The sequence below is a fragment of the Phyllobates terribilis genome, unplaced genomic scaffold (assembly GCF_046119375.1).
Source record: "Phyllobates terribilis strain yellow unplaced genomic scaffold, ASM4611937v1 Scaffold_8__6_contigs__length_399053987, whole genome shotgun sequence".
Classification (NCBI taxonomy): Eukaryota; Metazoa; Chordata; class Amphibia; order Anura; family Dendrobatidae; genus Phyllobates; species Phyllobates terribilis.
Genome location: NW_027362768.1, coordinates 7,426,252 through 7,451,737, shown reverse-complemented (window position 1 = coordinate 7,451,737; position 25,486 = coordinate 7,426,252). Strand labels below are relative to the sequence as shown.

General features: G+C 41.2%; 1 protein-coding gene across 4 annotated transcripts in view; it reads right to left on the bottom strand.

Moving 5' to 3' along the window:
* The window catches only part of VAV3 (vav guanine nucleotide exchange factor 3), a 256,738-nt gene that overhangs the window by 46,728 nt on the left and 184,524 nt on the right, over window positions 1–25,486 (bottom strand). For all 4 annotated transcript variants that reach the window (XM_073642837.1, XM_073642839.1, XM_073642838.1 and 1 more), the window contains exons 18-19: window positions 24,396–24,418; window positions 16,109–16,151 (exon numbers count right to left, since the gene is read on the bottom strand). In XM_073642837.1, coding sequence (XP_073498938.1) covers window positions 16,109–16,151; window positions 24,396–24,418 — 66 coding nt within the window. The remainder of the gene's footprint in view (window positions 1–16,108; window positions 16,152–24,395; window positions 24,419–25,486) is intronic.

Below are 25,486 nucleotides of genomic sequence, written 5' to 3'. Positions count from 1 at the left end.
CCTGGAATCCTCTATGCTTCTTTGTGAAATCCAAGATAAAGATAAGAAGGTAATTAAAGCCCTAAACTCTTATATTTTGCACCATGTAACTAATCTGTGGAAGCTAATAGTTAAAAGGAACCATAATTATATGTCTTTTATAACTTTCACCTCTTACTCATTTATTTGATGCTGCATCTTTAAAGGGAATTTGTCACCCCCTGGGAGTTATCAGACCTCTACAATGACCATACAGGGTATAGAAAAGTAAATCTATACATACCTGTATGGCCCATAGTAAAGGTTTGATTGCAGAGAAAAGCGCTTTAATCAATTCTATTTTGCCCAGGCTTGGCGTCCGGGGGATGCCAATCAATCCCCGTCTATGTGCTTATTATTCCCCCAAATCCCGCCTATATGCTTAATTATCATATTCCCCCCCTCCCCTGCACGTCACAGGGCCCTGTGACATGCACTGTGCTCCCTGACTTCCGGGCATGCGCAAAGCGCCGCTCACATAGAGCTCACATAGAGCGCGCTTTGCTTCATCCCGGCCCCATCTGCCTGTGCTCTGCGCTGCAGGTTTCTATTGCGCAGGCGCCGGGAAGTGACAGTGACTCCCCAGCGCTGCGCAATAGAAACCTGCGGCGCAGAGCACAGGCAGACGAGGTAATTATGGAGGTAATTAGAACTCTAGTGCCACCTATTGGAAGCAGTGATCTTTACCCTATAATGAGCCTTGCAATATGACTTAGGATGAAAGCTAAATATCCTTCTCGCTGGCTATCAATTTTCTGGCCATAAATAACATACAGGACATAGCAGTCTTACCTAATTCGTCAGTGGGTAGGTCTTTGATGTACCCTACATTGCAAACAATGGGTGAGGGAGTTTTATTTACCAAGTAAACCTTTTTATAATTTCCAGTATGCCTTTCCAAAATAAATCCAAATTAGGGCAAGACCGCATCATGTGCATTAAATTTGCTGAGTGCACTTTACATCTAGATTAGTGATGAGAGAGTATGTTTTGTTAACCCTTTCGCCGACTATACTCGGGGGAGCACCGAGTATTTATACCGTGCTCGGTGATATGTTTGAATCGCTTCCGTGTGCATGATTTGCGACTGTTTGACAGCTTTGATACATGTGAGGAATGCCTGCTTCTTACATAGTCCTCACAGGTAGTAAAGCAGTTAAACTGTCACAAATCATGCACACGGGAGTGATTCAAACATATCACCGAGCACTCTGTAACTACTCGGTGTTCGTCCGAGCATACTCGGTGAAAGGGTTAACAGAACATACTCGCTCAACACTAATCTAGATCAGTGTTCCCCCAAACTCCAATCCTCATGGCCCCCAACACGTTATGTTTTCAGGATTTCCTTAGTATTGAAATCATAAGGGGTTTGGCCACACCCCTATGTCTTACAGGAATTGAGGTGTTCTGTATAGACAGCCTATGGGATTCACTTAGGGTGCGAGAGCCGAGTGTCATTTTACTGTGATACGATTCTCTCGCATGTGAGAATCGGATCACAGGTGCGGAGAAGATGGAGAACTTAATATCACCATCTACTCTATTCTGTGAATCGGCGTACATCGGACTGCATTCAGATGACATCAGAGTGCAGTCCGATGTTTTGCACACACCCATTGACTTATATGGGGGCACGCCATCCAATATACACTGACAATCACAGCATGCAGCTATTTTTTTTCTCATGCTGACTCAGCATAAGAAAATAACCACTAGTCGGCACTGCTCCATAGATTAACATTGGAGCGAGTGCTATCCAATCACATAGCACTCGTCTGAGTTATACGCTGGCTACTCACCAGTGTGAGAGAGCCCTTAGGCCCAGAGTCACATTAGCGTATGGCATCCGATGCAATATGCTAATGACATTCGGTTCCTGCTCTACTGAGAGCGTGAGCCCAGTGTCAGTGCTCTGTGAGCGTGAGCCGAGTGTCAGTGCTCTGTGCTCTGCGAGCGTGAGCTGAGTGTCAGTGCTCTGCGAGCGTGAGCCGAGTGTCAGTGCTCTGTACTCTGCGAGCGTGAGCCGAGTGTCAGTGCTCTGTACTCTGCGAGCGTGAGCCGAGTGTCAGTGTTCTGTACTCTGCCAGCGTGAGCCGAGTGTCAGTGCTCTGCGAGCGTGAGCCGAGTGTCAGTGTTCTGCGAGCGTGAGCCGAGTGTCAGTGCTCTGTGCTCTGCGAGTGTGAGCTGAGTGTCAGTGCTCTGTAGTCTGCGAGCGTGAGCCGAGTGTCAGTGCTCTGTACTCTGCAAGCGTGAGCCAAGTGTCAGTGCTCTGTACTCTGCGAGCGTGAGCCGAGTGTCAGTGCTCTGTACTCTGCGAGCGTGAGCCGAGTGTCAGTGCTCTGTGCTCTGCGAGTGTGAGCTGAGTGTCAGTGCTCTGTAGTCTGCGAGCGTGAGCCGAGTGTCAGTGCTCTGTACTCTGCAAGCGTGAGCCAAGTGTCAGTGCTCTGTACTCTGCGAGCGTGAGCCGAGTGTCAGTGCTCTGTACTCTGCGAGCGTGAGCCGAGTGTCAGTGTTCTGTACTCTGCCAGCGTGAGCCGAGTGTCAGTGCTCTGCGAGCGTGAGCCGAGTGTCAGTGCTCTGCGAGCGTGAGCCAAGTGTCAGTGCTCTGTACTCTGCGAGCGTGAGCCAAGTGTCAGTGCTCTGTACTCTGCGAGCGTGAGCCAAGTGTCAGTGCTCTGTACTCTGCGAGCGTGAGCCGAGTGTCAGTGCTCTGCGGGTGTGAGCCGAGTGTCAGTGCTCTGTGCTCTGATCCTCTCGCATGAGAGAATCGCAGCGCAGCTGCGGAGGAGACGGAGAAAGTAATTTTTCTATCTCCTCCACTGTCATCCTCCACGGGAATAGCATTGCACTTGGATGATATCCGAGTGCAGTGCGATGTTTCACATGCACCCATAGACTTATATGGGTGCATGCAATCCGAATTTCGCATGTAATCGCATCATGCTGCGTTTTTTTTTTCAGTCCGATCTCGATTTGATTGGAGTTGAAAAAAAAACCGCATATGAGCACATCCACATAGATTAACACTGGACCAAATGCAATCCGATTTTTTATCTGATTGCATTCGTCCAATTTAATTCGTCCATTTTAATCTTACTGTAATTCTCTTGAATGCTTGCAGGTTTCCTTTTCCCAACACATTTCAGCTTCCTCCAAAGATTTTCAACTGGAGTTAGATCAGGACTCATTGCTTGCCAGCTCACAACAGTCTTATTTTCTTCCTTCTCGACTCTTGTATATTTCTGTATGTATTATTATCCAGCTGTAGAGCCCAATAAGTTTGACTAAAAGCTGCTTTCCTTACACCTGGGAACACATTTCACAGTAAAATGCTCTGGTAATCCTTTGATTTCATTGTTCTTGTAATACTTTCAAGTCCCAGAGGCAGCAAAGCAGCCCAGCAACATTATGGATCCTCCACTATGTTTCATTATAAGAAGAATGCACTTTTCTTTATAAGCTTCAATTTATCACCTATAAACATAACGCTGGTAGGCATTGCCAGAGCTCTAGTTTGGTTTCATCTGTCCACTGTATACTTTCCTACATGGATTGTCGTTTGTCTATATAAGTCGCTATTTTATGTCTTTACTTTAGAGTTCTCCAGAGCTTTCGATTTCAGCTCAGCCTGGATATTATATGTTCTACATTTTCAACCAACTTTCATAGCATTCCGTCATTAAAAGGGTGCAGTCAAGTTCTTAAATTGCTTTCATTAGTAAGACAGATTCAACATAAGCAAGTTTGCAATTGATTTGCTTTTTCTATCTGCTGTCATTCTCCTACAATGATAGCTATTATGTCTTATAGTGTACAGCTCATTTCATGAACCTCAGCCACCAGAGGGTTCACAGTAGTCAAATTTCAGTTATGGGGTTAACTCTTAGCATTCCAGTCAACTCCCTCAAGCCCATTGATTGCCATGCAGCAGTTACCTGCTCACCACCCTCCCTCTCCCTCTCATCTTCTGAAGAAATGCAGTTAAAATCTTGTAAAATCACCAGCTTACAGTTTTCATAGCAGATCTAATCAGGGCTCTCTGCTCTCCCTGTTCAGAATGGTGTGCTTATTCAAATGCCCTGCTATATCTACGTATAAATATAGTTATAACAGTGTAGACTCAAAAACAAACTACTGACAAATAAAATGTCTTACAGCAGAATTTGTGCTGAGCTTCATAGTTCTATTAATACAACAGTTCTACTATGCACCAGAGCTGTCACTCAATGAGGAGAGCCCACCCTGCTAGAAACCAAGAAGTAAGGAAACTAAGGAGATTCCATTGCTTTGAGATACTCAAGAGACAACTTAAGAATACCCCTTTCATTTTCCTATTTCCCCCATGTTCTATAAGGTTAATGACTTGTTCAAGAGTAGCAAATTTCATGATCACATTTCAAATTGTCGAAACAAGGTCTTAAAAGATAGTCTTGGACTCTTTAGATTGCTTGTGTTTAGTAATAATAGTATTTCCGGTCTCTCTTGTCTTTGTCATTATGAGCAGTGAACTGAGAATAAAACTGGATTTTTAAGCATCAAAGCCACCATGTATAGGCTCAATAATATCATGTGAGCATTGACAAGTTTGGGACAGATGAAGTCTAATTGCTACTTAGTCACAGGTTATTTTGATATTGTTTCAAATTGAAAAAAGGGTGCCATTAGTCATGTATGTCCTAGTATTGATTTTAATGTTACAGTTATGTCCATATATATTTGGACAGAGACAACATTTTTCTAATTTTGGTTCTAGACATTACCACAATGAATTTTAAACAAAACAATTCAGATGCAGTTGAAGTTCAGACTTTCAGCTTTCATTTGAGGGTATCCACATTAAAATTGGATGAAGGGTTTAGGAGTTTCAGCTCCTTAACATGTGCCACCCTGTTTTTAAAGGGACCAAAAGTAATTGGACAGATTAAATGATTGTAAATAAGTTCGCACTGGCCATTGAACCACTAGCTGCGGCTATCAGGATGCACCCTGGCATAATGGGATTTCGCAGAGGGAATATAGAGGAGAAAATTGCGCTTTATGCTGACGATGCACTACTATTTTTAGCGGAAGCCTCCAAAACATTATCTGTAGCTATGGAGACAATTGAGAAGTTTGGGAAATTTTCGGGTTTGGCGATTAATTGGACTAAGTCAGTATTGCTTCCAATAGATAATGGGAACATTAATGCACCTCACTATACTGACTCGGGCTTACAAGTGGTCAATGAATTTAAATATTTGGGTATTAATGTAACATCTAAAGTCACTGACTATGAGAAGCTAAACCTCAACCCAATACTGGCCAGATTCAAGTGTAAACTGGACACGTGGTCTAAATTGCCACTGTCAGTGGTGGGCCGCACTAACTTGGTCAAGATGATCTGGATGCCACAATTGCTTATATGTATTGCATAATTCTCCAATATGGCTTCCCCAGAGATATTTCCTTAAAGTAAACAGCATGTTCAGGGACTTAATCTGGGGAAAACAGGATCCAAGAATTAAACTGGAAACTTTGCAAAGAGATAAAACAATGGGTGGCCTTGCTGTACCAAATCCGTGGGTTTATTATATGGCAGCTCTGCTCCAGCATATTCGTGGGTGGGACGACCCAGGAGGGGGAGGGGGGGCTCAACGTCTTCTACTCCAATCACATTTTAAATCACTCAGACTCTATGGAGCATTGGAGGCTCACAAATTTAAGACACCCTCTTGTAGAACCCCAACTACGCTGTTAATACACAAACTTTAATGGTCAGTAAGGAAATTACAGGGGATACAAGGGATCTCACAATTTACATCACTGTGGGAAACGCCATGGCCCCCTAACCTATATAAATTGGAAGGGTTTAAAAATTGGAGTCTAAAAGGACTAGAAAGATTCACTCATGTTTTAGCGGGAGATTCACTCAAGGAGTTTACACAGATACAAAATGAATATGGACTGCCCAACACCGAATTTTATAAGTACCTTCAGTTACGACATGCATATCAGGCAGAGGGTCTTGTGCTAAATAATGGAGTTCCTCAAAATGCTATAATACAGAGAATGGCTAGCTCACATAATTCTGGGGGGCTAATCTCATTGCTTTATAGGGGTCTGCTGGACCTGGTATTAGCAAAACACCCCATAAGATCAAAAGAAAAATGGGAGGGCTTGATAGGCCCTATTGAAGAGGGGCTGTGGTCTGAAATACTGGAAAGAGTTCCCCAGTTATCTCTGAGTGAGTCCCATAGATTCTCCCACTTACAGGTGCTGCACCAGTCATATAGAACACCCCAATTTCTCCACGATATAGGGCTTCAACCAGACTCCTTATGTGCTAGATGTAAAACATCCCCGGCTAACATGCTTCATATGATGTGGACCTGCCCTGCTCTGGAAAACGTCTGGAGGGATGTAATAGCGATCATTGATAGAACATACTCAGTCGATTCAGATCCCTCACCATTAGTTTGCATACTGGGATATATAGAAGATCTGAGCACTGACGAACATGGCAAAATAGCGGTGGCACGCATGTTATACATGGCTAGGAAACTAATAGCCCAACATTGGTTATCAGAGCAGGCGCCCACGGTGACAGAATTTATAAAAAAGATTAATTGGTTATTAAATCTGGAAAAAAGTATATATCTGAAAAGGAAGGCCATCTCCAAATTTGAAAAAATATGGGCTCCATGGATTGACGGCTCCGGCCTAGCATCCAGAGACCTGCATAGATTTCGACTTGGTCTGCTATGATTGATGTATAGATTACTTGACAGGTGCAAAATCCTACATTGGACTGCTTTAGACATGTATATAACTGCTCCAAAGCAAGAGTTAGATACCCCTTAATACAATTGTGACTATTCATACTGTAAGATTGTTAATTTGCTGTGGACAGAACTGTGGAACATTTAACTCAAAATATTTAGTTTGAAAGGGCGATGTGTTGTGGGGGGAGGGAAAGAATAGGGACTGGGTCCCATCTTTGGTTGGGTTGTTTTATTTGTTTTACTGTTGTGTTACAAAAAAAGTTTTAACAATGAAAAATATTTGATTTAAAAAATAATTGTAAATAAAATGTTAATTTCTAGTACTTGGTTGAAAACCCTTTGTTGGCAATGACTGCCTGAAGTCTTGAACTCATGGACATCACCAGACGCTGTGTTTCCTCCTTTTTGATGCTCTGCCAGGCCTTCACTGCGGTGGTTTTCAGTTGCTGTTTGTTTGTGGGCCTTTATAGTCTGAAGTTTAGTCTTTAACAAGTGAAATGCATGCTCAATTGGGTTGAGATCAGGTGACTGACTTGGCCATTCAAGAATATTCCACTTCTTTGCTTTAATAAACTCCTGGGTTGCTTTGGCTTTATGTTTTGGGTCATTGTCCAAATGTAGTATGAAACGACGACCAATCAGTTTGGCTGCATTTGGCTGGATCTGAGCACACAGTATGGCTCTGAATACATCAGAATTCATTTGGCTGCTTCTGTCCTGTGTCACATCATCAATAAACACTAGTGACCCAGTGCCACTGGCAGCCATGCATGCCCAAGCCATCACACTGCCTCCGCCGTGTTTTACAGATGATGTGGTATGCTTTGGATCATGAGCTGTACCACGCCTTCGCCATACTTTTCTCTTTCCATCATTCTTGTAGAGGTTGATCTTGGTATCATCTGTCCAAAGAATGTTCTTCCAGAACTGTGCTGGCTTTTTTAGATGTTTTTTAGCAAAGTCCATTCTAGCCTTTTTATTCTTGATGCTTATGAGTGGCTTGCACCGTGCAGTGAACCCTCTGTATTTACTTTCATGCAGTCTTCTCTTTATGGTAGATTTGGATATTGATACGCCTACCTCCTGGAGAGTGTTGTTCACTTGGTTGGCTGTTGTGAAGGGGTTTCTCTTCACCATGGAGATTATTCTGCGATCATCCACCACTGTTGTCTTCTGTGCCCAGGTCTTTTTGCATTGATGAGTTCACCAGTGCTTTCTTTCTTTCTCAGGATGTACCAAACTGTAGATTTTGCCACTCCTAATATTGTAGCAATTTCTCGGATGGGTTTTTTCTGTTTTTGCAGCTTAAGGATGGCTTGTTTCACCTGTATGGAGAGCTCCTTTGACCACATGTTTACTTCACAGCAAAACCTTCCAAATGCAAGCACCACACCTCAAATCAACTCAAGGCCTTTTATCTGCTTAATTGAGAATGACATAACGAAGGGATTGCCCACACCTGTCCATGAAATAGCCTTGGAGTCAATTGTCCAATTACTGTTGGTCCCTTTAAAAACAGGGTGGCACATGTTAAGGAGCTGAAACTCCTAAACCCTTCATCCAATTTTAATGTGGATACCCTCAAATGAAAGCTGAAAGTCTGAACTTCAACTGCATCTGAATTGTTTTGTTTAAAATTCATTGTGGTAATGTCTAGAACCAAAATTAGAGAAATGTTGTCTCTGTCCAAATATATATGGACCTAACTGTATATGGCTTTTTTATTGCCAAATTTTTATTTTGTTATCCTAGTTTTTTTTTCTGTACCAAACATGCGAGTTTCAATATATACAAGCACTTTCACTAAACCATTTCAAGAGGTATTTTATATGGTTTAATTATTAGTCAGGAATGTCAATAATGTTGACCATGGATTTTACCCAAGAGCTGAATTTAAAATTCTGCTGGAACTCTCCAGCTTATTAACGGACATACCCTTACCAATATGGCTACATTTTTATTCTATAAAGACTGCTGAACTATAACATGGGACAGTCAGTTTTGTGTTTACACCAGACTATTGCGCAATCACCATCACAGAGATGCAGTAATCAAAAAGCAAAGTGTTTGCACTGTTTGTCTTCCAGTTATTGTGTGTGAATGTAGAGTGAATAACTTGCTGCACCATTCAAACTCATAAATATAGATACACATACAGCCTTTTATATATACATACACCCTTTTATATATATATAAATACAGACATATATATATATATATATATATATATATATATATAAAAAAACAGTGAATATATCCACATCTTTAGGATTTTTAGTAACACTGATCACTTTGTTTTCAACTTGTGCTTCCCTGTGAACTATTTCTTATTGACTGAAGCCTCTGTTCTCTTCACCTCACATTACTGTGCTTTTGTCTTTCGAAAGAATTTGACATTAAGCATTACATTTCACATCTGGTACTGATTTTTTGGAAAGTTCCTGCTACTCATATAAGCACATTACAGCTGCTCTAGAGACCTGTCTTATATGGAAGTGAATTCTCATGGCTTCCATTATTCATTGATAACCTTCTGCTTTAAATTCGGATATACTTGTTTCTCTTTACACTTTTGATGGTCATAATTTATGTAGATTCACTCACTTTACAGTACAGTACATTTAGGCTACATATATTAAGGCAGATTTATCACTTACCACAGTGTAAAGTAATTAGTGGTTTGCCCAACCCTTATAGGGTTATTCCCAGAATTGCATTATTTTTCACAAAGCACAGTAAAAGATCAACATAAAGATTATTTTTTGCACTTTGTCTTTTTTTTCTCTTTAAACCCGTCTATGCTTCCATTTTCACATAGCTCAATGAGTGGTCCTATTCCTACACTGCTAAAACTACATTTCCCAAGAGTACCCTGCTCCTCCTAGTGCTGCAGACACCTCACTCCCTCTCCTCTGTGCTTCTGACTAGTCCTACCCTCTAGCCAGGTTGACTGATGAATGTGTAAAATAGTGCAGGTTTTCCAACATGGCTCTGCAAAATTATGTTTAGAACAGCGGGGGACAGAGCATTAGTGCAATCTGTCCAGCCACACAGGAGCCCAAGAGGTAAGGAGGCCCACTTTCACCACTAAAGCAGCTTCAGTAAGGTTGCTTTTACATTGCGTTTAGTACATGCTCGGTGGCCCCGTGGGGCATATATCCGAACAGCACCCCTCCCCCCGCAAAACGGGATTTGGACGAATGTGCCGACGGTGCCACTGGCTATACTTAGAGTGTCCACCTCCAGTAGGCATACACATTTGAAAATGATGCATGGCAGAGTGCATGTTTGCTTTGCCAGCACTAGTAAAGCCTTCAGGGCCACAGTGCGTGTACTAAACGGAATGTGAAAGCTCCCTTACAGACACATAAAGAAGTGTATTACCATAATATGGCAAAGGTCACGTATACAGCTTTTGAATAATGTCCGCCCTTGGCTCAGCTGCATCTACCACAAATATTTCACACATTATCAGTCTAATCTATGTTTAGAATACACTGTTGTTCTATGTAATGCATGGTCATGTACAGTGCCTACAAGTAGTATTCAACCCCCTGCAGATTTAGCTGGTTTGATAAGATGCAAATAAGTTAGAGCCTTCAAACTGCAAACGAGAGTAGGTTTTATGAACAGAAGCATAAATCTTACAAACCAAAAAGTTATGTTGCTCAGTTGAATTTTATTAAATTTTAAACATAAAAGTGTGGGTCAATTATTATACAACCCCTATGTTTAATATTTTGTGGAATAACCCTTGTTTGCAATTACATCTAATAATCGTCTTTTATAAGACCTGATCAGGCCGGCACAGGTCTGTGGAGATATCTTGGCCCACTCCTCCATGCAGATCTTCTCCAAGTTATCTAGGTTCTTTGGGTGTCTCATGTGGACTTTATTCTTGAGCTCCTTCCACAAGTTTTCAATTGGGTTAAGGTCAGGAGACTGACTAGGCCGCTCCAACACCTTGACTTTTTCCCTATTGAACCAGGCCTTGGTTTTCTTGGCTGTGTGCTTTGGGTCATTGTCTTGTTGGAAGATGAAATTACGACCCATCTTAAGATCCTTGATGGAAGAGTGGAGGTTCTTGGCCAAAATCTCCAGGTAGGCCGTGCTATCCATCTTCCCATGGATGCGGACCAGATGGCCAGGCCCCTTGGCAGAGAAACAGCCCCACAGCATGATGCTGCCACCACCATGCTTGACTGTAGGGATGGTATTCTTGGGGTCATATGCAGTGCCATCCAGTCTCCAAACGTCACGTGTGTGGTTGGCACCAAATATCTCGATCTTGGTCTCATCAGACCATAGAACCTTGAACCAGTCTGTCTCAGAGTCCTCCAAGTGATCATGAGCAAACTGTAGACGAGCCTTGACATGACGCTTTGAAAGTAAAGGTACCTTACGGGCTCGTCTGGAACGGAGACCATTGTGGTGGAGTACGTTACTTATGGTATTGACTGAAACCAATGTCCCCACTGCCATGAGATCTTCCCGGAGCTCCTTCCTTGTTGTCCTTGGGTTAGCCTTGACTCTTCGGACAAGCCTGGCCTCGGCACGGGAGGACACTTTCAAAGGCTGTCCTGGCCGTGGAAGGCTAACAGTAGTTCCATAAGCCTTCCACTTACGGATGATGCTCCCAACAGTGGAGACAGGTAGGCCCAACTCCTTGGAAAGGGTTTTGTACCCCTTGCCAGCCTTGTGACCCTCCACGATCTTGTCTCTGATGGCCTTGGAATGCTCCTTTGTCTTTCCCATGTTGACCATGTCTGAGTGCTGTTCACAAGTTTGGGGAGGGTCTTAAATAGTCAGAAAAGGCTGGCAAAAGAGATCTTTAATCCACACATGTGAAGCTCATTATTCTTGGTGCCTGAACTACTTTTTAATACTTTAGGGGGACCAAACAGAATTCTTGTGGTTTGAGGGGTTGAATAATAAATGACACTCTGAATTAACTTTTTACGTTTTAAAAAAAAAAAAAAAAAAAAAAAAAAAAATTTGCTGCAGTGCATTTCCCACTTCCTGGTGATCTACAGTACAAATGTCACAATGCCAAGTTAATTCCGCATGTGTCAACCAGCTAAATCTGCAGGGGGTTGAATACTACTTGTAGGCACTGTATATAACTCTGCCTGAAAGATTTTTATCTACTATCATCTACATCAACATAGCTTTGGGTGGGTTTTTACATCATTGCTTTGTTAGCTAGTTTTAAGTAGAAATCAACGGTCCTTTCCTGAGCTCTCTCTGCTTGCACAACGGAGCCCTGCAGTGCTCATACAAGTAGAGTTTAGCTGTGTTGGATGGCTGCGCTGACAGCTCAATGCAGTGAAACTACAAATACCGCTCTGTGCAGATGTCACAGTTTAGTGCTTCATTGTGCAGGCTGAGCACAGTGGAGTGCAGGGCTGTTGATCTTTCCTGGAAACCAGCTAACAGAACAATAATGTAAAAACACACATGCAGAGATGTTGATGTAGATGGCAGAAGATAAAATCAGGCTCACAGGCTACTGAACAAGATCACACAATGCACAGAAGAATAGAATGTATTCTAATCGTGGAATATATTTTATGTCAGAGCTATAGGCGTAGAAGAATCGTGCTGGAAGCCAGGTGAGAAAGACTGCACTCACTGCACATGCTCAGCTAGGAGAAGCGGAGCTACATCAAGACGGATTTAACAGCAACTGGAGGGTAAATATCGCCTGGAAGGTCATCTATATGGGGTGATATGTGCAAAAAAGGGGCAGATTTAACAATGAGCTATATTTACACAAATGAATAACTATATATATGTACATAATAATAAGATATTGTGAATATCCTTTAAAGCTCCTTATATAGTTATTATGATTAAGTTGTTTAAATGGAAGGTTTGCAATAATTTTACATATTATATGCTTGAACTGTGGTCTGAATCTACATTTACTTTCAGAGATTTTAAAGATAATATAACAAGGTGTTTACAAACTTTGTGCCAAATAATGGTGCTGATACATTCTTCCAGAGAATGTATGCCTCTCCAATACAGCATACAAATGCACTTGAAGCAATGTTTTTGGTAAAGTCTAAGAGACAAATACTCTGCAGGGCATAGGGCAATATAAACCCATAACAAGCTATGGGCACAGTATTACCAAGCCGTACCACACAAATACATATTACAAGACCTTAATTAGAAAATTTCAAAGGTTTCTCATAAATAAGAGAGTAAAACTATTAATTATGGTTGTTGTGATTTATTACAAGTTCAATCATTAATGTTTCATTATTGGAAATTTGTGAGAAGCTGGATACTCTTTATTTGGTTAGCAATTTAACTTGGACCATATACGATTGGAAGGCACACAGTCCCTAGTTCAATTAATAATTAACAACTAAACGATCTTTCAGTAACACAATGTCAGGGTATAATGCGCTATGATACAGGCTTTGCCATGAAAACCTCATAAAGGCAAATTCCCCTTCATTCATATAATACATTCGTTATTAAAAATATTTTGTATGAAATATTGGAATTCTTCTTATGTGGAAAGGAGTTTTCCACCTCTTTAAAATTGATCTCTAAGTTGCTGCATTGTGGGCTGAATAGCAAAATGTTATAACTGTAGTAGCAGCTATGCTTGATACAGCAGCTCAGTCTCCTCTAATGGAGTGGGATAAAGCTGGGTTACCAGGCCACTCTATGTGACTGCAGACTTGTGTATCCTCATATTGCACGCAGTGATGTGAGGATTCTCCGGTACCAGCACCGGGAGTGGGCAGTCCTGTGATCACAAGTATGCAATTTGCATACTCCCGGCCACATTCCGACTAGCCGTGTCCAGCCTCGCTCAATACACTTGCATTGCGGCCGTGCACGTCTAGTTGGCACGTGACCGCATGTATGCAAAACACATAATTGCAGTCACGTGCCTGCCACTCCAGGCAGACTTGTAGCCTGCAGATTTGTAGATCAAGGCCGGATAATGAAGGGGATGTGGCACGTGTGGTAGCGCTGTGGGTCCCTTCAGACAGATGATTCTAATGATAGTCCATCAATTTTAAAGAACAAGACGCCATCTTCCTCTTCTGTTACAAACCATGACTCATATGGTTAAAATCATTAAAATTCTAGAGGGCAATAGTTATCACTAGGCCCTAAATCTTTTTTATGTTACACCCACAGGAGTCGATAAAGGTGAAAGGAGAAAAAATAGTTTATTTTAGGCTTTGTAACCAGCTTATTATGAACGGACTATTTTAAAAACTATTAAATTTAGGTGGCCATGTAACAAGGGATTCGGCACTTAGCAAACATTTCCTGGATCAAATTAGCGCACTTTGGCCGGTGGTTGAATGGGGCACACAGTGAGCAGTATGGTATGGCTCTACAGTAAACTAGGAAGGCTTTAGAAAATCAGCACCAAGCAAAGTCTTATTAACGTATTCAATCAGAAGGGGGTCAGATTAGTGGCACTTGTCAGCTGATGAAAAATTATATGAACTGTACAATAATCAATGATAATATTTAACCTGAAGAAAACATTCAAAAACAAGAGATTTTAAACGTAAGGAGGTAGCTGGAGGTTTACTGTGATTTCTACATAGAAATACAAATTAATCTACATACAGGCATAAAAGGCCTGTCTGATTACTAATTGATCTAAATAATAATAATGTTATACATATTTCACAGTGTTGAGGATATAATAGCCAACTTTTGGAGGTTATAGTATAGGAGATTTTTGGCATAACCACAGCCCCTTTTGGAGGCCACATCCCATTTCCTGCCTCTCTGAATGTGCATCTTAATGCCGGGAACCCTTCTGAAGACGAAGTATCCCGGCATCCTGCACATAGCTGCTTTCCAAGAGTTTGTGGAAAACTATTGCGGCTCCCAGAATATTTGCTCATTTTTTTGGAGAGTCTAGGAAGCCTCACCGTCTTCGGGGAGCCTCCCACAAGTTCCAGATGAGTAATAACAAATACAGGATACAACAATACACAGTGAAAGCCGCAAACACTTCTAGGGTTTATATTTACTACAAGAGTCTGTCTGGACAAAATGCAAAGGGCACATGGTGGTCCTCTTTATGCTATGGTACTCTCTATTCTAGACTAGTAGGAGTCCCATTGATCAACCCACCCAACTTACAGATCACAATTTAATGGCACATGCTTGAAAAAAAACTTCATAAAACTTTTTAAAATTGTATATTTATGTTCCTTTTGAATTGTAAGCAGAATGGTGGAGATCATGGTCCTGACACCCAACTGATTACTCAAAAACCTGCAGCTCAGGGAGAAGAGCACACAGTTTATGTCTGAGAACGCACACAAAACTGGGTACGGATTCAATAAAAGCATAGACATCGTGGCCTTCCACCCATACCCTTCTCTGTGTGCGCTCTCAGGCAAGAGCTGTGCGCCGCTCCTTTGCCTCCTGAGCTGCGCACTGATCTGCATGCAATTAAAAGGGCACTCAAGTATAAAAAAACAATAAGAAAGGTTTAGTTACTTTCTAAATCAAAGATGTATGACTAAATTGAAAACTAGTAGTTTGCTTGGCGTTTGACCTAGTTGGAAAAACCCTATAACCAAAACTCCAGACTGTAATAAAAATCAATGCTTGACCACTAGGGCTGTCGGGAAGAGATTAAATGCATGTGGCCAATTCTGACTACCTTGGGGATCACTTTCCCTTGGAGTTTGGATTTCAGCTGTTTTACTGATACATCCTCTGTTGGCAATATTACCCAGCAGTCCTCAAAAAGTTCTTGCATTTCTAGAATTTTTATTTCCAATAACTCTGTCTTTTCATGTCCTTCCCCTGTTATCCAACTTACAGGATGTCATAAAAATCCATCCTGCTGTCTAGCCAGCGGGGAAAATTTGCAGCCATTGAAATTTTTACAAAGCTTCTGTAGCCACCATCCTGGTAGACGTATTTGTGATTTTCTTTCTAATAAAGGGATAACATTGTTCTATTCATTGCAACTAATTAATTCCAAAAGCTTCCAGCATGGTTTATACTGGTGAACACAGAGAACGATTCCTGCTGAGCGTTGTGTTAGCGCAGCTCATAACTATCTATTGCATACAATTACAAGTAATGTAGAGCACAATATATAAATATGTACAGCAGAAAATAACCCATAATTAGATAGTTACCCTGGCAGGCTTTATATCCAGTCTTATTATTGTAGCTCTAAAACTATTATCGGTCATAGAAAAAAAGATTTGGAATTTTATTTATTTTTTGCCTACAGAGAAGGAGCAGAAAAATCAATATAATATGGGCGATGTCACCATAACGATCGATAGATAGAACTTTATAGGACCTACCTGAATCTGTGTGTCTTACAGACTTTGAAGGACCATTTTCTCTCTAGAAAATAAATACATAAAAATTAATTAAATAATGTAGATTATGCAAAATCGTTCTGATCCAAACAAAAGATGATTATTTTGGGTCCGTCTAGGTTCTGTTTTGTGTCAATTTTTAAAAGAGAAAAGAAGTAAAAAAAGAGAGGACACCTAACATAACCTAGTCAGACCCCAATCAATGAGGACCCTCTGCTTCTGTTAGCATCAGAAATTCAACAAACCCGTTTTTATTTATTCCATTCGTCTGCTCCTAAAAAACGGAACAAACGGAATATCAGAATGGAAGCATCAGAGCCTTTCCCAACACCACAATCCATTATTGAAATTTTACATGCAATTACAATACGGCTTTTATATATAATTAACACCTTAAAGGGAATCAGGTTTTTGCTATGTAATCTCAAGACAGCATACTGTAGGGGTTAAAACACGGATTTCAGCGATGCCTCTCTTACAGTGATTCTTTTAGCACCAGTAGCTTATCATTGCTGTGACTAGCTGGTCCTATGAGCCCTGGTCACACACGCCCCCCTGTGATAGGCAGCTCACTGTCTATGGATGTTATACATAGAGAGCCTGGTGTGAGCGGGGTTAGGTGTCGTGTGGGCGGGGTTAACTTCCTCAGCTCTGCTTCATTTTAAATCTAAAAGCTCTGTGTGAGAACAGCTGCACCCAGTAATCTAAGTGACACACCGTTGGATTCAGCTTCTCTTTGCCTACATCATGCTGCTCTCAGATGAGGTAGCAAAAACCTGTTGACAGATTCCCTTTAACTACTGGACTATTTTAAGCCTTAATGGACTAACTTTTTTTTTATTCTCTTCATTTTAAAAGCCAGAATTTTTTTGCTTTGTTTTATGCCACGTAAGAACGAGTTCTATTTTTGAATGATACCATTTTGGAATATAATTGAAAAACTTTTTCTTTCATTTGTTTTAGGGTTGAGAAAGAAAAATAACAGCAATTTCACAATTTTTTGGGGGCCAAGAAGAATTTTGCCATTCTTACTCCCTTTCTTTGGAAGTTGGAATGACCAAAACCAGCCATTCCAGGATTGTATATTATTTTGGGGGTTTGTTTGGAGTTTTACTTTTATGAGGTTTACAGTGTGAGTTAATTTATGTGAATATAGCTCACGTCATTAAAAATAAGAGGATACCAATTTTGTGTACTTTTTTTATATTTTTTACATTATACAACATTTGTAACAGGGCAAAGCTTTTTTGTGCTGATTTACCTTTACTTTTTAAATATTTTTTAAATATTTGAAAAAACTTTTTACACTTTATATTTAATCCCACTAAGGGTCTACAGTATGGAAACTTTTGATTACTTACCTATTGCAGGGAAATACTTGACGGGATGCTGAAAAGCATCCTATTAAGAGCCCAGTAAGAGCCTGTGCTAATATGGCAACTATGGGGGCATTGATAGTCCCCTTTAGTTAAAACAACTCATAGGCACCACAGAATCTCTCAGTGGTGTGACAGATGGGCTCTTCTTTCTGTCAAATACCCTAGTTGTTGCTGTAGTCATTTACTGCAGGATCTAAGGAGTGGCCAATCCTGACAGTTTAACCCCTTACATGCATCTTCCCCTGCCCAGTAGATGTGGTATGATCAGACCATGTTCCTGCACGATCAGACACAGCCATTACACAGTACACAGCAGGGACACATTTATAAGATTATCTCAGCACAGGAACATTTTATTTAAATGCATTCAATTGTGGAAGTTATTATTATTCCAAGATCTATTGATTAAAATGAACTTTGTTGTTGGGAGAACCCCTTTAAAGGGGTTGTCTCAAGTAGTCCTTAAATGGATACAATTGCAATGTGCTTTTAAAAACAAGTATATTTGCATTTTCCCTCTTATTAAAAATTCTCTGTTCTCAAGAACAGAGGGATTTTTAATTGTATAAAGTTTACTACTTATTGTCAAGATTACTGGCCAGACCTAGGCAGGGAGCACATAGCGCTTGGAGGCTCAATGCTTTAGAGCCTGTTTATGCCGATCTGCAGCTAGATGGATCGCTGGATCTGGCCAACCTCAGCCCCCTGGGCTTATCCAATGCTGCAAAGGCAAATTTGGGGAGAGCACTCAATTCGGAGCAGCGACAAGATCATACCGCTGGTCCAAACTGTCAATTCTAAGGAGCGCACCGCCCTCGGCAACCAGGAAGCCGGAAGGCAGGTGAGCAATGCACTCCAGAATATTAATCATAAGAAAACCCCTTTAATGAGATCAAATAAAAGTATATATAGCAAAACTTATCATCCCCCGCTATCCTATACTGCCCTTGACAGATTCACTTTCATGATCATATCAGAAACCCGGGTAGAGAGAAAGGAAATAAAAATGGAGCAATGAAGCAATAAAAATTGAATGATTATATTAAAAGCATAAAATAATGTATTAAATACAAAATAACCCTAAAAAAGACATATTACAACATAATAAATATTTAGCCCGTTGCCTTATTTAAGATGTAAAAGCAAATGAGAGGTCCACTTTAATGTGTTAGGGTGCGATCTATCCAGAGAAGTTCCAGCAGACTGCCACTTGTGAGCAGTCGGGCGCTTTCCGTACATTGCTGTCTATGTGACAGTCTGTGCCCATGTATAATTCTAGCAGTGAGCGTGCTGTTCTTGGCTCAGTAGCCCACGGCTTTCCTTCTACAGATTGATAGCAGTCAGGGTGCTGGTGTCACAGGTATGCACTGAATACAGAATACCTGGCGGAGAAGGCTGGTCTCTCTTTACAAGACTGAAACGGTGGAGGACAGTCATATTCTGTACTCATCTGAGCCAGGGGACATTGAGCAACGGTGGAAAACTGAATTAATCAGGATAACAAAGGAAAATGATGACCGGTGAGAATGAGTGACAGCTGTCAGTATTCTTCACAACCACTGAAACCTATTCCACAATAATGTCAGCATCCTTCCATGCAGAGGAATAACCGTCATTGCAGTGACTTTGTCCCAAGTATTAAATCTTCCGTAAATGTATAGGGAGAAGGAAAATCTTTCAAGATGTAACGCTGCCTGCCACAAACGAAAAAACATTCTCCAGGGTGTAAAAAATGCTCTGTACTAAATTACAGTGGAAAAGCTCTGCTACGACACAATATTTTAGTAGTTTTCATGATGCATGTTAATAAAAAAAATAGTTGAACAAAATAGTAGGAAGATGTAAAATTTTTAGGCCTGAATGACCCAACATTTAGTTAAAATGTAAAATGTTTGTGAATGTAATGTATTATGGCAAGGTTATAAGCTCCTATCCATGCCTTATCCAGGATTCATAAACAGGAGCACTTTGACTACTATAGCTATCTAATACGTTTTTCAGATAAATTCAGGGGTCTTGTGCAGTCCTTATCATTTTTGATCTGCAATAAGCGCCACCCCGTGGACAGCGTTCATAGCAGATGATCATGTGTGCTATAGATAGCAGGGCTGTAGCCCTGCTAGCTGTAGCACAAGTGATCAGAAGATCACAGCCTAAGAAGACTATTGAAGCAAGAAAAAAAGTAATAAAAAAAAGCTTTTCAAAAATGTAAAAAATATGAAAGTTCAAATCACCCCCATTTTCCCCCATTCAAAACACAACATGTTTGGTATCGTTGCGTTCAGAATCGCGCGATCTATCAATATATGAAAGTAATTAATCTGATAGGTAAACGGCGTAACAAGAAAAAAAATCAAAACGCCAGAATTACGTTTTGCTTGGTGACCGCAACATTGCATTAATATGCAATAACAGGCGATCAAAACATCATATCAACCCTCAAATAAAATCAATAAAAACGTCAGTTCGGCGCAAAAAAAATAAACACTCACCCAGCCCCAGAGCCCAAAAAATCGAGACGCTACGGAAAATGTTCTTGGAAAATGGCGGCATTTTTTTGTTTGTTTGTTTACAAATTTGGATTTTTTTTTCACCACTTTAATAAAAAAAAGCCTATACATGTTTAGTATCTCCGAACTTGTAATGACCTGGAGAATCATAATGGCAGGTCAGTTCTACCGTATAGTGAACGTGGTAAATTAAAATAAAAAATTGTGTAATTGCACTTTTTTTGCAATTTCACAGCACTTGGATTTTTTTCCCGTTTTCCAGTACACGATATGGTAAAATCAATGGTGCTGTTTAAAAGTACAACTCGTCCTGCAAAATTCAAGCCCCCACATGGCCATATTAATGGAAAAATAAAAAAGTTATGGCTCTGGGAAGAAGAGGAGCAGAAAAACAAAATGCAAAACCGGAAAATCCCAAGGTAGTGAAGGGGTTAAAGGGGAACTGTCACTAGCACAAGAAAAATCAGTAAATATCTTGTAAAAATTCCTGAGCGCTCCTGATTGTGCCGCTCTGTTACAATTTGTGCTGTACTGCCCTTTGCAGAGATATTCACATTTGATGCTCTCGGAGCGCACTGAGACAGGGTCTGAGACTTCTGGATCAGCTGATTGGCGACTTCTGAGACGGAGGGGTGAAAGTGCACATCCCCGGAGAAGACTCTGAAGAAACACCCAGTTGCACTACAAACAGAGATTTCACATATTCCACTCCAAAAGAAACAAATGTAAATATCTCTGCAATGGAGTGGCACAGCACAAAACCAAAAAAAGCGGCAGAATCAGGGGAGCGCAGGGATTTTTTTTACAAGGTATTTAGCCCAATGTTTTTAACAATTGACAGGTCCTTTGAATGACAAAAATCAACTGATGACTGTGAAAAGAAAAAAAGAAAGCGTAGCGTACAGATAACCTAGGATAATGAGGTTCACATATGCAGGTTAGAAGTCTCATTCTGGTCTTAATGACATTCACTGAGGGCTTTTAAAGGAGGGCAGATACAAGCCATCAGCATGCATGTGATGCTAACCAAGCAGTAGGACAGCCTGCTTGAAGTTTTTTTTATTGTCTCACCTTTAATTCTGGGGACACTAAGGCAGGGCAGCTGTTGTATCATAGTCACCTGTGTGCAAATGAATATGACCAAGCAGTCTAACCGCCTACTAAAGAGGTTCTCTACCTTGGACAATAACTTCTATTTAATTTTCCCCACCTGTAATGTGTGAGGAAATCCGCACTAGGTGCACAATTTCCTATCAGCGCCACCACAGGTGAGACTAATATCACAGTGCTATCTCAAATCAATAGGCCATCTGTGTATTCCAGGATGAGATGGCCCTCTCTAGAGATGAGGAAACCCTAACTGTAAAGTTTGGGGTTCGTAGCGGACACCTAGAGTCCAGTGCTAGACCTCAGAACATAAACTTCTCCTGGAAGTATGTTTTACAGTTCCGGGTTCCGAGGAGGAGAGACAGATAGAGGGGAGAGAGAAAGATTTTCCAGCTCCAAAGTTTGGGTCCCCATTAATTTCTCTGGGGTTCGGTTTCTGGTTCAAGTTCGGGTACAGTTCTGGCACCCGAACTGAACTTGACGAACCCGAACTTCCACGGGTCCACTCATCCCTAGTCCTCTCCATTCTGGCCAAAACACGAGGATCCTAAACAGAGGATTACCTTCTGCAGAATTACCATATAAAATGGGTTTTCTTAATTAGACAACCCTTTTAACCAATTCAGTTTGAATTTTTTCTGCAAGACATAGTAAAACTAATCCAAAGCTGTAAAAAAAAAGTATGCTGCCATCTTCATCCTAATTTGTTTGGTGAAAACAGCAAAACAGTTATATACAAAGCAATCCTCACTATTAAAAAGATGATTTTCACCTTAAATAAATATAAAATGAGCCTGAAATGGTAACTATTATTTTGAAAAACTTTTTTAGGGGCCGCATAATGTTACTGATCGGTGGAGGTCCAGGTTTTGATCACCACCAAAAGATTGAAACACCACTCTGAAGTGCACAGCTCCTGGATGAGCCTCACGCTGGCATCGGTGTACGGTCTCAACAGTAAGTCAATGGGTCTGAAAATCGCTCTCACAGATGGTGGCGTACGGACCCATAGATTTACGGTTGAGCTCCATGGCTGTCTCCAAATGGCTCATTCAGAAATAGCAACACTCAGCAGCACCTAAAATAAAAAAAAAGTTCTTTGAAGTGATAGTTACCCTTTTAATACAAATTGTTGCATAATATATGACGCTGTTCCTGCTGGGCAACATCTTCTAAAATCAACAGATTGGTACAAATCTGACCATCAATAATTGAGAGCAGCTGTTGGGTAAGACCAGCTCGGAGGAAGACCCTCTGATCGAGGTCTCTAATGGGTAATTTTCCTAAGAGCATAACCATATATTCTCATGGTTTTATTCTCCTCACAAGTTACAAACACAGAAATGTATCAAATTAAAGCATAGATAAAACAAACCAAAAAAGAACAACTTGTGTCTATTTTCCTTGATGGATCCTCTCATGTAGTTGCCAATAAATACAAGTGTAGCCAGTTTCCTACTTTCCACTTTTGGTCTCTGCTCCTGATTTTGCCAATAAAAACACGGAAGTTATGAATTTTTTTCTACTAGGGTACACTCCTAACTTTGGCTAACATATTCACAAGAACTGGAAATGCAACTGTGTGAGGGCATCATATAGTACCATCATATAGGACCATCATATAGGACCATCATATAGGACAATCATGTAGGACTATCATATAGGACAATCATATAGGACAATCATATAGGACCATCATATAGGACAATCATATAGGACAATCATATAGGACAATCATGTAGGACTATCATATAGGACTATCATGTAGGATCATCATATAGGACTATCATGTAGGATCATCATATAGGACTATCATGTAGGACCATCATATAGGACTATCATGTAGGATCATCATATAGGACTATCATGTAGGACCATCATATAGGACTATCATGTAGGATCATCATATAGGACTATCATGTAGGACCATCATATAGGATTATCATGTAGGATCATCATATAGGACTATCATGTAGGACCATCATATAGGACTATCATGTAGGACCATCATATAGGACTATCATGTAGGACCATCATATAGGACTATCATGTAGGATCATCATATAGGACCATCATATAGGACTATCATGTAGGATCATCATATAGTACCATCATATAGGACCATCATATAGGACTATCATGTAGGACCATCATATAGGACTATCATGTAAGACCATCATATAGGACTATCATGTAGGACCATCATATAGGACTATCATGTAGGACCATTTGTGATGTTACACTGAATTACAGATCGACTACCTTATATACCTTATACCTTACAGCATCTTATTTGTTATGAGCAATGCCAATAAAGTCCAAAATGACAAATGCATTTATGTATGGCATCTTAGGTAACAGCATACAAACATGACAGATCATCAACCAATATCTCATTATGTAGCTATCATTCGACTACCAGCTCAGAATGAATGATTCTGTATGGACTGCTGGTTAGACGCAGACTAAGGGCTCGTTCAGACCTCCGTTTTTTTTAATGCACAGATACTAGTAATATTTTTATTAATGGCACACGTACCTAGTATAGTCTGATTTTTTTTTCATCAGACTGAACACAATTGCGGAGCCATGTCCAATATTGATCCGAGTGTCGGATCACAATCATGAATGCAGGTCTATGGGTCCGTCAAAAAACGGCCAGCATTCGGATGCCATCTAAGTGCTGCCTGTTTTTCACAGGCTGCTAGATGGAAGGTAGAAAACATTTTATTTTCTCATCTGAGAAAAACGTTTGAAGCTCGGATCAAATTTGAATGAAACTAGGATCGTTTTTAATCATACGTGAAAAAAAAAACATACGTCTGAATGAGTCCTTAGTTCACAAAAAGCAAAATCTTTTCGCCAAATTAGTATTAGGATGAGTTTTCTCATTTTTTGCAATCTAAGTCATGAAAACACATTGATTCAGGTCAGCTGATTGTCCTAACCCCCTGTTAATCACTAAAAGTGAATCTATCTCCATAACCATCTTACAGACATTGATCACTGCAGTTCCATCAGCCGGCTGCTGACTACACGGCTTTGTGTAACGTATGTTTCCTTTACTATGCTATACATTTACCCAGACTGTTTCTTCTCTTAAAGGGTTAAAATCAGCATTTTAGAGAAATACGGTCTTACTTCTCACAGTTTTGCAGCAATATGAAGACATATGTTCATTCTGAAAATATACATAGGCACTGCTCTTTTTCAGCAGCATATGGCAGGAGAATGTTTGCTACATCACAGAAATAAGAAAAAAAACTAACCTACCCAAGGCTTCAGTGTCCCGGACTCTGGAAAGAAATTAGAAAACAGCATTACCAGTGGGAATAACAGAGCAGTCTGATTGTACATGGCACTATAAAGGGGTGTAGACCTCTAATGTAATAGGCTCTGCCCATGCCACTCTCTGTAGGCAAGCACAAGCCTGGCATGTTCTGTTCTAGTCCATTAGTCACCCGAAGCCCAGACAGATGACAGGACCCTGGCACGACCCATGCTGCGCTCTATACGTGGATTCTCTATAAGGAGATCAGTAAGCATCTATTCACACATGGATTTTGCTGCAGATGAATTTGCTGCAGATTGCACCTAATTGCAAAACGTGAAATCTGTGGTGAAAACGTGCAAATAACAATTAGGCCAGGGCCACACGTTGCCGATTCGGGCGGATTTAATCCTCAGCTTTCTGCCTCTGAAATCTACACATATTCTCAGGACTTATACATGAGATACAGTATATAGTTTTTGCTGTTGTAGAAACACAATAAAAACAATGCCAGGCCAGCGATTTACCTGAGGATTTAGGGTGCTCCGCCTGCCTCTGGTCTGTGAATGACCTGCGTCCTCTGTTTTAAACCTCAGCAGTGACATGTCATTCAAAGGCAGGAGGCCGGTGGAGGGACCGCAAAATCACAAACCGGAGGTCGGCGGAGGGGTGGGGGAATCACAGACCGAAGGCCGGCGGAGGGGATGGGGGATCACATACCGGGGGAAGGCAGAGGGGCTGGGGAATCACAGACCGAAGGCCGGCGGAGGGGCTGGGGGATCACATACCGGAGGCAGGCAGAGGGGCTGGGGAATCACAGACAGAAGGCCGGCGGAGGGGCTGGGGGATCACATACCGGAGGCAGGCAGAGGGGCCGGGAATCACAGACCGAAGGCCAGCGGAGGGGCTGGGGGATCACATACCGGAGGCAGGCAGAGGGGCTGGGGAATCACAGACAGAAGGCCGGCGGAGGGGCTGGGGGATCACAGACCGAAGGCCGGCGGAGGGGCTGGGGGATCACATACCGGAGGCAGGCAGAGGGGCTGGGGAATCACAGACAGAAGGCCGGCGGAGGGGCTGGGGGATCACATAC